Below are 16,233 nucleotides of genomic sequence, written 5' to 3'. Positions count from 1 at the left end.
TAAAATATTGATCCTCTTAAATTCTTAATATTTTATATAATAACTCGAATGTTTTTTATAAAAAAATTTAATATTCAAGATTGACCCCAAATTTTCTAATTTAATGGGTCAATTTAACAACTTTTTTCAAAAAGTATATACTATAATATATAATATTATAAGTCTAAGCATTTCTAAAATTATTTGTTCCGCAAATGGGTAGATGCAACCTGATTTTTAGGGGTTCGGCCCTAGTCCAATAGACTTTTTTTTCTTTATTTTCTAATACATGTTTAGATGTTTGACACATGTCATTTATGCTTATATTGATCAGGATTTAAACTTGATTAATGTTCTCTTTTCACGCTATTATTTAATCATGATGTAACCCTTCTTAATGCTGAGATCAACATATGTAAAAAACAAAAATTCCTTATTTTTTTAATTAGAGTATCACTTTTTCAATATGTTTTAACTACTTATTACTCCTCCTTTGATTATTTGAGAAAAATAAATCATATATATATATATATATTATTTGAATAGTCCTCTACTTTTTCAAATGTGCCATTTAGGTCCATATACTTTAAATTGTAACTTTTAGTCCCATTACTGATTAAATTGAGTTATGTTAGTCTCTATTAGGGTTAGGGTTTATGGTTTAGAATGACTAACATGGCTCAATATAAGCAGTAGTGGAACTAAAAAATTATACTGTAAAGTATAGGGACCTAAATGGCACATTAGACAAAGTAGAGAGACTATTCAGAGAATTAAATCTAGAAATTTCAATAAAGAAAAGATAAATTTGTTGCCATTATTTTAATAAGAAAAAATAGTAAAATTTAGTTTTTTAAAAGTAAAATTGGTCCAATTGATATAAAAAATAATAAAATTTATTTTTAAAAAATTCTAAAAAATAAAGAAAAAATAAATTTATAAAAAAACTAATATTTTTTTAAAAGGAGAGTTTGTTCAATATTTAAATTGAATTTTAGTAAATGAAAAAGAAATATATTAACCAAATTTAAATCATGACCATTGAAATGATAAATGACATGTGTCAAACATCAAAATATATATTGAAAATTAATGAATATAAGGGGTAATGGGCTTTAGCCGAACCCGATTTTTAGAAGCATACAACCAAACTTTAGTTGGATTCCAAGATGGGATGTGGAACCTGTCATTGACCATAGGAAAGCTGTTAATTCTCCAATGGGAAGTACTTGTTGAATATTGGACTCCGGGCACTCTTGGGCTTCTATTTTCAGATGCATCTTGGAAGAGGTGCTGGTTTTGTTATCACTAACACTGATTATGGAAATTTATGTGCAAGATGCTGTAGTATCCAGGTGGAATCCAGCTTAATTGTAGAGGCTGTCTTCTGTTGCATTGAAGCTGGCCCTGACTCATCCTGTGAGCTTAAAGTTGAAGATTGCATACATTTTCATTGATCGTGCAGGGTTCGATCAAGCTCTAAAATACTTAGAATCTTTCTCCAACTGGTGACTCAAACAAGAAATCAAATGCATTCAAAGTCTTACCTCTGAAGTTGGGAAATTTAATGTTGTACTATTAACAAGAGATCGGAACAAATTAGCTAATCGACTAGCATCACATAGAAGAAGATCTTCAACCTTATTCCTTATCGACATGGAGCTGCCAAGATGGCTCATGAATGCTACTAAGAGCATGGGTTTTGGAATTTAGTCTTCGTTTTTGTGGTCAATAAAATTTTGTTAATTGCTTTTAGATTGCTATAAGTTGTAGCTTCTTTACCGCCAAAAAAAATAATAATAATAAAATAAAATAAATTAATAGAGCAATTAATTTGGGGTTGGGGGTGGACGCAACTAAATACCGGTAGTTAAATTCATTTCATATTCAATAATAAGATCATTGTAGAATATGCTTAGCATATCTAGCTTTGATGTTATCCTAATTTTATTTCATATTACTTTATCAATCACCATCCATGTCCATCATACCTTGGCAAGGAAAATGTAAGATTCATCGGTTATTCCATGTGAACAAGGGAAAGAACTTTTGAATACATAATCGAATGACATGTGCCTAATTGCTAAGTAATAAAAAGAGTTTCTAAAAATACTTTGCTATAATAGTGACATCTTAAAATTTAACATCCTACATGAAAGCACAAAAATTGTTATTTTCTATGACAAATATTCGGAAAAAAGAAGCCTTAAAGGTGAATGAATCATATATGTTTGAAAAAAGAAGCCTTATTTTCAATGACAAATTTTCACTTGTTCAACCATTGACAAATAAATAGATAAGGAGGCTTCTTTTAGATTTTGGACCCTAGCTATCCTTCTCATCAAAGCAACATGACACTTGGACATGAGTCATACCATGTAACATTTTTCCATGGCCTTCGCGCCATGTTTTTCTTTACTTGGAGATGAGTCATACCATAACACTTTTCCATGGCCTTCGCGCCATGTTTTCTTTTCTTTTCCCTCCATGTAAAGGGAGAGAGAGAAAGAGAGAGAGAGTGAGTGATTGAGCATAAGAGAAAGACAATGATATATGTTGATTGTGTGGCATGTTAAATTTGATTATTCAATGTAGTAAGTTCGTGATATCTTTTCAAAGTTGGTTGCCTATTTTTTATAGGCCACAAGTGATTTTTTTTTGTTCCTATCTTCTATTCTCCACCAAACAAAGACAAGTAGGATTTTCTTCTCCACTAACTAACGGTGTAATGGATAAGCTTTGATTCAAGTGACATGATATGTCTTTTATAAAGCATGTCAAAATGAACTAATGAAAGAGATTTTTCTTTTTTTCAAGGGAATGTACATAGACCATATGTATTAATCATAACATGAATGTGTATCATGATCTGCCAACTTAGGACTACTGGTTAGATATTTAGTCTCCAAATAATGCAGGCAAGTTTAATGCAAGCTTCATGTTTGGGAACAAGATATTTCAAGAGTAATCACCCATAAGAGATTGATATTGATGTTCAACATTGGCTGGCATTGGATTTACTTGACATCAGTAGGTGCCATTTTCAAGAGAATTTACCCTAATTGGACTTATTAATTTTATGATTATATTTATTTAATATAATAGTTTATTATCTTTATTTTACATAAACTATGTGTCCATATAAATAATTTAGTCTTTTCATAGATCGCTTACATCGATATATGAAAATTACAGCATATAAGAAAAGTCTAATTAGAAACACTAGCCTAACATACTAGACATATAACCACTGAATAACTTTGGAAGGTAAAAATAAAAAATAAAAAAATAAAAAAATCTCGGCAAAGATGGATATTAGCCTAATTTAGTCTCCAAATACTGCATGCATATATGTTCACTGTAAGCTTCAAGTTTGGGAGTAAGTTACTTCAAGAGTAATCAACCATAAAAGATTGACATTGATGTTCAAAATAGGCTGGCAATGGATTTAATTAATATGAGTAGGTGGTATTTTAAAGAGACTTTATCCTAATTTTATTGGTGAATATGATAATAAACTTTAGTCAATATAATATTTTGTTATTTTTATTTTACAAAAACAGTGTCTCTATAAATAATTTAGTCCTTTGTAGAGTTCATATCCATATATATATATATATATATATATATGCATGCAAGGCATATAAGAATAACCTAACTAAAAACTCTAGCCTAATACACTAGACAATAGACATATGGCAAATACCGAATAACTCACTACGTACTGAATAACTTTGAAAAGTAACAAAGAGCTTCTTTACAAAGATGGATATTAATAGAACAGAAGGAGAGTATCTTGAAATCTTGCATGCTTATAATATATAATCCTTCAAAGATTTCAATTGAAAAGTTCTCAAACTTGCGAAAGTTAAGGGACATGGCCCATCCATCCATCCAGATCCTTTGGCTTTGTAAAACTTCCTTCTCCTTAGCTTTCTCTCATGCATGGATTCCTTTCTTTGTCATCCCTTAGTACTACTCCTTCTTCTATAAATGTTTCTTTTCTAGAGATTACCAACCATGCACACTCTCCTTCTCTCTATGATCTCTATAATCTCAAACAAGTAAAGAAAAGAATTCCTCTCTCTCTCTCTCTCTCTCAATCTCTATCTATCTATCTTATCTCTCTGTGTGACACGCATATATATCTCCCTCTCTTCTTCCTCACCATCTCCCCCTCTGTTTTCATGGGTTTCTACAACCTCTTAATCTCAATCTTGAATGTTATAATTCTTGTGCTTTCTCTTTTCTCCAATGGTACCTATAACTTATATTTTTCATTTGTATGTTAATTTCGTAGTGTTACAGTATCTAATTAATGATGTTCATTTCCTTGTACATATATTGCAGAGTTAGGCTTCATCCAACATGTTGAAGCCTTAGGCATCAACTATGGCCAAGTAGCCAACAACCTACCATCACCGGACCGAGTTATTGGCCTTGTGAGTTCTCTGAACATCACAAAGATAAGGATATATGACACCAACCCACAAATCCTTTTGGCATTTGCAAACACCGGCATCGACATCATTGTCACGGTCCCGAATGAGGCCGTCCCACAACTAACAAACCGTCAACAAGCAATGCAATGGCTTCTCTCCAACGTGAAGCCTTACTTACCAGCAACAAAAATCTCCGGCATCGCAGTAGGGAATGAGGTTTACACAAGTGATGATCAAACACTCATGGTAAACCTTGTCCCTGCCATGACAAGCATCCAGGAAGCCTTAGTCCAGCTTAATCTAGATTCCATCATCCATGTATCCACATCCAATTCCCTTGCAGTGCTTGCAAACTCCTATCCCTCCGTCCTTAGGGTCATTCAGGCAGGATATAGGGCCCTTAATGGCACAATTCTTGCAGTTCTTGGCCACAACTAAATCCCCATTCTGGATCAATGCCTACCCTTACTTTGCTTACAAGGATGACCCTCTTAGGGTCCCCTTAAACTATGTGTTAATGAACCCTAACAACGGGATGGTTGATCCTTACACCAAGTTGCACTATGACAATATGTTGTATGCTCAGGTAGATGCAGTGACCTTTGCCATGGCTAGAATGGGGTATGGAGGGATAGAGGTTAGAGTATCGGAGACCGGCTGGCCGTCGAAAGGTGATGTTAGTGAAGTTGGTGCTACAAGGGAGAATGCTAGGGTTTACAACATGAACTTGGTGATGAGGCAGTTCAGGAATGAAGGGACACCACTGAGACCAAAACAACGGTTGGAGGTTTACTTGTTTGCATTGTTTAATGAAGACTTGAAGCCAGGACCTACTTCTGAGAGGAACTATGGACTGTATGAGCCTGATGGTACCATGACCTACAACCTTGGCCTTACTACCCTTAAATCTGATGTCCCTGCTGCTTCCTTATCTTCTTCTTCTGCTTCTCAGGTATGTTTGCCTATCTCTTTAGAAAAAGCTCATTTGGATGACCTATATGGGGTATATAATTTTTTTTTTTTTTTTCTAAAAGGGCTTTTCCACTGGACTTCTTAGCTAGCTTTCTGCAACTATTTTTCTTAAACTGCCAAAATTTAAGATTCAAGATAAATATTTTTGAGGCATTAAAAATATTTTAGAAATTTGTAAATCAACTCAAAGTAAGTTCCAAAAAAAATTGAAAGAATTAATATAAAGAATTTAAAAGAAGCAATGATAAAATAAGATAAAATTCTACATATAATTTTGGACCTATATATTTGTTGGCAATGATAATTTTTTAGGGATATATTTGGACTGTGGGAGAAATTGAGGGAAAAGAACAATGAAAACTATTTCCTTTGTGTGTTTAGTTGGATTATCCTTTTCATTAATTTACTTTGATTGTGAACTGCAGTCAAAAGAAGAAAAAAAAAAGGAAAAGTAGAACTTTATTTTCAGAAGATGATTTAATTGAGACAATACATGTAACAGGGACAGAAAAGGAAGGAGAGTGGCATGTTGTGGATTCTGATATGCACATTGATTTTTCTCAAGCTTTATTAATGAGGAGGCCCATCCTCTGAATTTGGCTTTCCATTCACTCTTTTTATTCTCTTTTGGCAAGCCATGTACCCCTTGCTTTTATGATGCTTTGTTGTTCTTATGAAAGAACATGGGGAGCTTCCAAAGTCCAATTTGGTGGTAAGAACCCTAACCCTAATTCATCTTAATATTAATCATTATCAATATATGCAACAATTACTATTTACAACCCAAATGTTGTATTTTTGTTTTCCTTTATATTAATAGCTAGTGTAAAATAAGTGAATCATAAATATTTTTAAAGAAACATCAACTAATAATTATCTTAATATTTAATTTATTAATTAGTGTTTGGCGTAATACTATATATGTTCAATTCAATTTTTTTCTATTTGTACATACTACAGTTAAATGTTCATTTTCATCTCTCAATTTTATTTTTTATTTATTTTTATCATTAATATGTGTTATGAATGTTTGTTGTAAAATTATCCATAATTTATGTCTTGTTGGCCATTGTATCATATCAATATGTATACCAATTACTATTAAGATTATTTTTAAAAATACCAAAATAATTTTATAACTGTATGAAAACATTATCACATTGTAAACAATAATTTTTTATGTTTTAAAAAGTAATATAGCATCACATGCTTATTGGTTATTGCTTTTTGTATCATTTTTAAAAATAAAAATGATTTATGATATATATGACATCATATATCATGTCACCTTGCCATGTGCCTCTGCATCAAAATCAGTAAACAATGAACTTTAGCACAACATGTAGAACCAAAAGACGGGCCTTAATATCTTGATAAATAATTAATATTCTGACTTCCATAATCTAATTTTATTTAATTAGTCAATATGAAAATATGATCTTGATGTTTACTAAATAGATTTAACAAAAGCATTTGTGTTTTGATGTTGCTGTTGCAGGAAACCAATAAGAAGACGAATGCTTTGCAACATGAAGAAAGCAATACAAGTGACACGCAATATTAGATTTTCTTTTCACTTCATTAGAATTTTTACTACAAATTTAATTATTATGTACTTTAGGAGGTTAAAAGTTTCTAAAAAAAAATTGGCAAAATTTGTTCGTTGTTGAAAACTAATATAATTGGATTCATTGTTTATATTTCTTATATTAATATACAATGTGTGTATATATATATATATATCTTACCTAAGATTATAAAAAATTATACCGATTAGAGAGGATGTCAGTCAAAAGTGATTCACTTCAACTATAATGACCTTTTTGGTTGGTGCTCTTAAACCTACCAAGAAGGAAATTAGAAAAGAAGTGGCATCTTTCTTCTATAATGGAATCATTCCCACACTCAATGACTTTCAAGTGTGTTTACTACCAATCATTAGGGATCACTCCTCTGCATCATTTTGGTTTGGTAGGTCGTTAGAAGGGAAAGTTTCTACTAGAGAAATCTTACCTATCCTATTGCACAACACTTGATCTTGAGTATTTCTATCCAGGATTTCTTCTTTTGGGCCTCCAACCCTTCAAACTTATTCCGCCATTACTTCCCCTTGACATTCAGAGTTTAAGAGCCTTGATCCCTATACTAGCCTTTGAACTAGAGAATCATAAAGTTTGGACCTTAGAAAGCAACAATACATTGTAAGTTAGATCCTTCTATTAGTTATTAAATGGCAGGGGTATGAGATGTGTTCTACGGTATAATTTCTAGAAAATGGCTTGCCTTTGAATAATCATCTTATACAATAGCTAACGTGGGATAATAATATACTAACCCTCAATCACCTAGATTAAAAGCCTCTAATATTAGTATTCTCACAACCACGTGTACTTTTTTTGTCACAATGTGGTGGGAATTACTGATCACTCATTCTTAAAGTGTGATTGTGCAATTCGCATATGGAACCATTTTCGGCAGATTAATTCTTGGTTTAGCTCATTCGGTTTACTTAATCTCTAAGGCTTGGACCTTCTGGATTACTAAGCTAGTGTCATGACAACGCGATATATGGGGCCCTCTGATGAGGGTTATCTTCAACTAGAATATTTTGCTAGGAAGAGAATAACCATATTTTCAAACTCTTCCCTTCCTCATATCTCAAATATCATCAAAATTAACCATATGTTGCTTTTTTTTTTTTTGTTAACCACGGCCTAAGATTAGCAAAGGTGCCATTTCAAAGCTATGATTTCTACTGTCTGGTGTAGCATTAATGATAAACGTATAATTGTACATGATTTTATATTATTTTATACACTTAATTAATATGTATTAGAGTCTTTATTCTGAAGATAATGTTAAACATGGTGGAAAATGTGATTTCAGATGACGAGCAATGCAAAATGAGGAAAGAAAGCCATAAGAATCAATTTTGAGCTAGAATATTGATAGGGGTGTAAACGCAAGCGTACACGCTGATCAAGTAGCAAAGTATGCACAAGAACATGGTATTGATCCACAGGAAGAACTGAGAGTATTGGTACTAATCCTAAATCCGGAAACTAGCCTAACCAACAATTGTGATGTGTGCAAATAAACTGAAAAGAAAGAGAACAGAAAAGCAAGAATATGAAAATAAAATCGATTGAGAATCAAGGGGAAACTGGATGCTCAATCATAGAATCCCTCTAGGGTTTATTAAGTCCAGGACAAAAGTTGTATAAGTCTAGCAATCTTATTTGGACCGAGAAAAATCCTAAAATATACTAAACCCTTCTTACAAGAGTGTGGACCCCACCTTTAAAAAGAGAATTCATGGTTTGACCAAGTCTATCTTATTCTTTCAGCAACTATGAACCCACGTTCTAGGCAACCTCCTGCTACGTGATCTTTAAAAAAAAAAAAGAACTTCATAGCCTTCTCTATATATTGTTGTTTCATGTGACAGCCGTCAATCATCTTGTGTTGTAGAGCTACTATTTTTTTTTAATTCAAGCTTTTGCTGGGTAAATTTTTTCAATGAGTATCTAAGTTTGGCCTTATATCAATTTGAGCACTAACTTTCAATTTATATCAAAATGAGTACCAAGCTTTAATTTCATTTCTCGGACAGGGTAATTGGGGATTTCCAGTGGGTTTTGGTGACGTGGACACCGGAAAGCTTGCGTGAATTCCCTGGGTCCACGTCACCGACTCACTAACTCATCCTATGTGGACAAAAACCCACATTAATTTACAATAGCTGACGTGTACATCCTACTTGGACAAAAAAACACCGCATTGGTTAAGTAGTTGAGCTGGCGAGTCAGTGACGTGAACTAAGGATACCCACGCAAGCTTTGTGGCGTCCACGTCACCAAAAATCCACCCGAAATCCCCAATTACCCCTTCGGAGAAATGAAATTAAAGCTTAATGCTCATTTTGAAACAAATTGAAAGTTTGTGCTCAAACTGATATAAGGCCAAACTTAGATGCTCACTGGAAAAATTTACCCAACTTTTGCTATTTGTTTCAATAGAAGTATCCATCTATTGAAGGTAATCGATTTGAATTCTTTAGCAAATTTCATTCATTCTTACATATTCTCATGGTCACTTCAATCAATGCATATGTGAAATGCTTTAGAACTGAAAGTTGATATGATAACATTTACCTTAGTTCACTTTCAAGGCATTTGTTGGGCAAAGTTGATTATCGACTTGGTTGTTATATTAGGATCCTTAGTCCAATAAATGCATAATCATGTCATGTCTTTGTTATAGCTTTGCAGGTTAAGTGTTCTTCTCACATGATATTACATTTTAGATGTAGCTAGCTTTCTTTTGATTTGTTTATTGATGTCCATGCATCCTCCATTGAATACTTGGTCTTAATAGGTGGGACCGGTTTTCATGCTTGAATATTTCCTATTATTGGTGATTTATTGGTATGCCACGTCTAGTAACCATAGTAACTAGTGTCTTATAGGTAGATATTTTTATCATAGGTGGCATCTATTCATTGTTATAATCACCTAGCTAGTGTATTTGTTATTCTATTAGGAAAATCCATCGCAAACATACTATATATTGAATTAGACATGGTTTCCAGATGGTACACTATTAGAGAAATACTAAAAAATTGGAATCTATTTTATGATTATAGGACCCTTCCCAGTGCTTTGATTTTAGTGTTCGAGTTTGGTTTTGAGTTGGGATTCGATTTGGATTTGGAAATTTAGTGAGCTTTAGGTAAGTAACCACATATAAATTATATTATGTATATACATCTTTTGGCACTAGCTAAATTTGTGAATTTAATTATTTTATTTATTTATTTCGGATAATTAGATTACTGTTTATTAGTCAAATTGTGTTTCTTTAATTATTATTATTTTCAGAATTATCTTTTAATTATATAAAATTTTGAATAAATGATACTTTTTTTATTTAGAAATATTTAAAATATTTAAATATTTATCTAATTTCTGAATTGTCAGATATTTTATTTAATTTAGGGAAAATTACTGTTCACCCCTCGTAATTTTCAAAACTTCCCAAAAACCCCCTCCAACTTTTGCACACCCTGGACAGCCCTCCGTTATATTTTACATTCCTTTTAACCCCCCGCCGGTAAGTTGAAGTGGATCCACGATATGAAATTTCTTTTTTGCCCTTGCAAAAGGTGGGAAAAATGGCGCCCAATCATAACTTTCTTTATGCATAGTTTTTCAATTTTTTTTTTTTGCCTCCTGCTTGCTTTTTCTCAAACAAAGTTTAGAAGGCTCATATCTTGTTCTTCTTGTTCTTGTTCTTGTTGTTCTTCTTCTTCTTCTTCTTCTTCTTCTTCTTCTTCTTCTCATTTGGTGTATTCAATTTTAGCTCTTCCGATTAAATTATGGAGAGTTTTTGTGCTATTGCTAGATACAACGGGGAGGGACGAGTGCTAATGTTCACGGCGCTGACTTCTTGGGAATCAGTGTTAGCTGAAATATGTGAGCGATGGGGTCTCGATATTTCCCGTGTCAGGGTGAAGTTTATCACACCCGATGGACATAAAACGGTATGTCTCATATAAAACGAGGTTGACTTCCAGCGCATGTGTCACGTGCACTCCATCTTCAAATGTTCTGTTGTTGATCTTGTTGTTGAGACAGATGATGTGGCATCGTATCCTACTGAAAACGAGTTCTTCTCGTTGTAAGTTTCTTCTCGTTTATGTTTATATAGTTGTAGAAGTTAATTATTGTTTATTATCCCTGTCACTGTTTACATTTATCAAGTTTCCATTTAAACACTATTGTCTCCGATTAACTTATTAACTTATTATTTAACTTTTTGTTTTAACGTTTAAGATTTATGTTTATCGTTTAAATATTGATCGTGTTCGTTTAAACTAAAGTGTTGGCAGGAATTCAGAATCTGGCAGCGCTTCTGTTCCACATCATGGCGAGCCTGAGGGTGTGGCATGCCTTCCTTCCTCATCCGATCAAGCTGAAGTGTTGTCGTTGGATATTGGACAATGTTTTGAAGGCGTTGAACATTTCAGAGACGCACTTAGGAATTTTGCAATCAAAAGGAATTTTATTCTCTGTTTAACTGTTATTTTTATCGTTTAAAATAAATTTGTATCCGCTTAAAATGTACAACGGGATGGTGCTAGCGGTTCCCCAAGCGTAATTAATACACGCTCGGTTCCCCAAGCGTTTCCACTCCCGTCGCACATAAAAATCGGAACATTACATTACACTCTATAAGAGATTATTAAGTAATAAGGATATTTTAAACAGAAAATATTAAGTATATTTTTGTTGTAATTACATTGATATTATTAAATAATAAGGATATTTTAAACAGAAAATATTAAATTTAAACAGAGAAACCTAAACTTAAACAGAGAAAACGAAAGTTAAAGGGCAAAAGTTATCATTATACAGTTAAAATGAATGTTGATATTAGCCGATAATGAAAATGAAAATGAAACAGAACCCTACCCGATAATGTACCCTGCGGACTACAATATCATCCAACAAGAACAGAACCTCAAAACGAAACAGAATGAATTTAATTGAATTTAGATACATGTACATTTACATTGACAAAATTTGTCATGTTCTTCGGAAAAAATGAATTGAATTTAAACTGGTTTACATTTGAAACTATTACACCTATACAATGACTATGACCCCGCTTGCGTACACTCCCCTCTGGTTCGTTTTACACAGTAAAACGGAGTTTAAACAATTACATTGATATTTACACAATGAACTATATACTTAAACACTGAAAGTGTATGTTAAACAATGAATCTGGATTATTAAAGAAAGAATCGTGTATACAAATATAGAAAGAATGACTAAGAACCCGCTTGCGAAGACTCCCTCTCGGGTCGTGATGCCGACCGCCCTCCCTCCCTAAGTATGCGGGAAACATACCTTAATCGCAGATAAGGGACGCCGGTCTGCGGTACCCGTAGCTTCTCACCGCGAGTAATCGCCGATAAACCGCATGACATAGACGCTGCAATCGACACTTCCTTTTTTTCTCGTCGGGGCTTCAAATGTCGTGAACAAGAGGGTACTTTATGCGCCGACTCGCCCAACTCCATGTCGATACAGAGGTCGAATAGGTTCCACTGCCGAGATATACAAGTTCATATTAGAATGCCGATTATTTACCGAACACTATTACACAAACACAAATTATTAAAGCACTTACCATTTCTAGCGCTTTTTTTATCGTATTCTTCGCTTTGGCATGAAGAATAATGCCTGTATTCTTGTTTTTCATTGTCAAGAACGACGACATGGAAGTGGTCACTCATAATTATCGGGAGGATGACGATGTCCACTTCATGCAAGTTGCGCGCGGCATCTCCAATCATAGCCATCGTGGATTCATGTGCGTCGTCACCCTGCTTTGACATGAACAAGGCCAGTGGCCGTGTGATGGAGGCGCACCTCTTATAACGATATGGCACTACGCTCATCGCCTTTTTGCAAGATACATACGAATGCGTCCCATCACATCGCTCTGTAACCATCTCCTTCCCCTCGAGCGGTGTCGAATAGATTGGCCCGTGTGGTGCCGACAGAGTCATTCTTCCACACGCATGCTGCTGTGGTTGAACGGAACAAAGACATGTAAACAATGTTGTAAGTATAAAAATTAAACGTTAAAGTATAAACTTTAAATTCTATATTGAATGTTTAAAACGGTAACGGTAATATTTAAAGGGTATCAATTATAAGTTAAATGTTATCTGTAAATTTTAAACGTTAACGCTCCTACTTAAATGGTAACTAAAACAGTTTAAACAATATCATAAAAAAACATCAAACTTACTTTGTCCATAGGGCGCTTGAGGAAGATCCTTATCAACTCCCCGCTCAGTACTTATTGAGGCGCGATCAGCAACGTATTTTTTTCTTCGAATGAAGACTTTCCAAGTTCTTCTACTTTTTTATCGGGCTTCCTTTAATGGGGGCACGACGGCAGCATCAACGGGAGACACTTCCTTACATGCTTCTTGTTCTTGTGGGATTGTGTCTGCCTTCGATGCGGCACGGTCACCGTTGGTTCCACCATGAATTCCACTTCGGTGAGGATAGACTCAACGACCTTCTCAACCGTGAGTTCCACTGGCAGCAGCATCAATGGGAGACACAACGTTGTCTGGTTGTTCTTCTTCATGGATTGTGTCCATCTTTGATGCCGCACTGTCAGCGCCGGTTCCACCGTATGCATGATGTCGCCAACAACAGTAGTCGACGATCTTTTTCCACCGCGGCAAACTCGCTGCCATCTTCAATCTCCTCCACCGTGATGGGCATGTCATCAACGTTAACAACATCACCGCCCGATGGTGCCGCCGATGGTGCTGCTATTATTTCATCGTCACCAAGACGGGTGGAGACGGAGGCATTATTGTTTTCCTCTTTTTGCAAGCTTCTTCGAATGAGGCCGTCTTTGAAGGGCCACCCCGATGATGTCCTCGCTCGCCGAACTCCAACGGCGATCCGTCCCGGGTGCTTCATTTGTTTGAAGGGAAGGCGCAGTCGACAGGATCGTGGACCGGCCTTCCAATGCCTCCACCCGAGCGACAAGCCGAGGGAACTCGGTCATCAAAATCTGGCAAGCCTGCATGAGAGTTGCAGTGACATCCTCGCCTAGTGCCGGCAGGGGAGCTGCCACGTTCGGGGGCCGACACGTCGGGGAAGCCACTGGTCGCGGGTGGGGAGGGCTTCTCCGCCTCGACGAATGTGTTTTGGCCTGGAAGCAGGAGAACGGCGTCCCAGCAAGCAAGGAAGAGGGTTGCTCTCTCATCTTGCCTTTCGAGCAAGCGGTTCCGGGAGCAATAGCATCCGACCGACGGTCTGGGTCCGAACAAATACTTCTTCATCAGCATTCGCCGGAACCAGCTCAGGAAACTAGCATGTGTAAAGCAAACAATCTTAGCTGAAATTATTTAGTTTAAAACAATTAAAACTATATTTACACATGTAACTCGTGATATTTAAACGTTATAACCTATTGTGTTAAACAAGAACAAACAAATTAAACATTAAACTAAAAGTTTAAACGGTAGTTGAACAAAGTTAAACGGTAAGTTATAATGTTAAACGATAGATGAATAAAGTTAAACGGTAAATGATATGGTTAAACGTTAACGCTCTACGCTTAAACAAAAATATTTTTTTGAATTATTACCTCTTTTCCTCTCGAAAGATGACAAACTCGTCTCTATCGTCGCTTGCTTCCGTAAGTATTTTCACCGTAGCACAAAGATCCTTGGGATCTTGCAGAAACGGACTTTCTTTCCTGCCCGGTCACCAGAAACTGGATGTTAAGCGCCACTGCAACCCTTAACATACCCGGTGTTGGTCTCTTCCCCGCAAGCATCTAGATTGCACTCGGGTAGCGGCTTGTGGTATGTCCTCCATAAGCCACTTGTGTGTCGCTTGCGCCCATGCGTAGCGCCCCATTCCAGGTAGATCATCGACATAATCAACGATCCAATTAGGAACCGAGCAGGAGGTATTTGGGAAGAGGATTGTACCCAGGAGGTACACCATCAGTAGTTTGGCAAAATTCTCCTCTTCTCCCCTCTGTCCAACGAGTTGTCAAGAGTGCTCCGATGGAGTCTCGTGTCTCTCGTGACGCCTTCGATAAATACCTCTCTCGAAAGTCGACCGTGTTTTCTTCTTCCAAAACACGATCGCCTCCCCATCGCAACGCAGCCAAGAACGATTGCCACATCTTCAGCCCCGAAAGTCGAGATGCTTTCCCGATCCCGAATTTATTGGTGCGGTTATCGTATCTCCGCAATGTAGAGTCAAGAAGGGCCCGCCTTGGTATACGACCTTCCAACTCAAGAATGTCGTGAACGGTGTCCTTCTGATGATCTCCCAGGTGTCGAGGGATCATGTGAACTTTCAATTCAGCCCATGGTCTCCACTCACCGGTGTCAAGTAGCATCGCCCATTAACTAGATCGACCGCCATAATCACAAGCTCGCGACAATAACAAAGACATTGTTAAGCTGGAAATGTAATTTGTTAAACGGTAAACACTCGGCTCTTAAACACCGATATCATTTTTTTAAGCAAAGTGACGTATACTATTAAACAGTAGATACAAATAATTAAATGGAGACGTAACTAACTTAAATCGGTAAAGCTCATTGTTTAAACGGAGACCCTCATTTTTACAATCGCAACCATATCAACCGAAAGGGTAAACGAGATTATAAACATTACACAAAAGCACAACAATCGGAAAAACCATTTCAATCAGTATACATAGACGAAAATGTAAAACAAAACAAAAACCCTAGCCGAGACATCTCCCCTGCAGACTAACAAAAATCCCCAACCCGATTAATCCCCCGAAAGCTTCAATGTCTTCCAACAAAAAAACAAAAAATCACAAACCAAAACCGAAAAATGTCTCTTCGTAATGTAATAGTTAACAAAAACCATAATGAATACCTTTAGACCGCAAAGTGACGTAAAATGCCGAATACTTGCACGGACTCTTCTTCGAGACGCCGATGGAAAGGGAAGAGTGCTGTGGGAAGAGAAGAGTCGGAGACGCGAGTTGAGCTGGAGTCGCGAGTTGAGAGAAGACAAGCAATTTGTAATGCCTAAGAAAAACCCACCCACTTCCTCTCACACCGCGAAAATGGGTGCAGCCCACGACTTCCCGCTGCAAGGGCATTTTCGTCCCATAAAATTTTTAAATACACTCGCTTTAATGCCAGTACGCACTTTTGGGGGTTTCAAAAATCATGGAGTTGAAAAAGGAAGGGGTTTTTTTGGGTATTCAAACTATGGGGTTTGTTTGGCAATTTGGCAAAGTT

The 16,233-nt window shown here is 35.9% G+C and overlaps 1 protein-coding gene across 1 annotated transcript; it reads left to right on the top strand.

Annotated features, from left to right (window-relative positions):
• The first annotated feature begins 3,947 nt into the window (after nucleotides 1–3,947).
• Nucleotides 3,948–7,038, top strand: LOC120258187 (glucan endo-1,3-beta-glucosidase 11-like). Its single transcript, XM_039265545.1, is given in 5 exon segments — nucleotides 3,948–4,236; nucleotides 4,330–4,781; nucleotides 4,783–5,373; nucleotides 5,896–6,105; nucleotides 6,892–7,038. Coding segments are annotated over 4 exon segments (1,185 nt in total). The 5' UTR covers nucleotides 3,948–4,166; the 3' UTR covers nucleotides 5,968–6,105; nucleotides 6,892–7,038.
• Nucleotides 7,039–16,233: the final 9,195 nt, after the last annotated feature.

This window comes from Dioscorea cayenensis, chromosome 4, assembly GCF_009730915.1.
Source record: "Dioscorea cayenensis subsp. rotundata cultivar TDr96_F1 chromosome 4, TDr96_F1_v2_PseudoChromosome.rev07_lg8_w22 25.fasta, whole genome shotgun sequence".
NCBI lineage: Eukaryota > Viridiplantae > Streptophyta > Magnoliopsida > Dioscoreales > Dioscoreaceae > Dioscorea > Dioscorea cayenensis.
The sequence above is the reverse complement of the archived record's forward strand: the minus strand, read 5'-3'. Positions and strand labels throughout refer to the sequence as shown.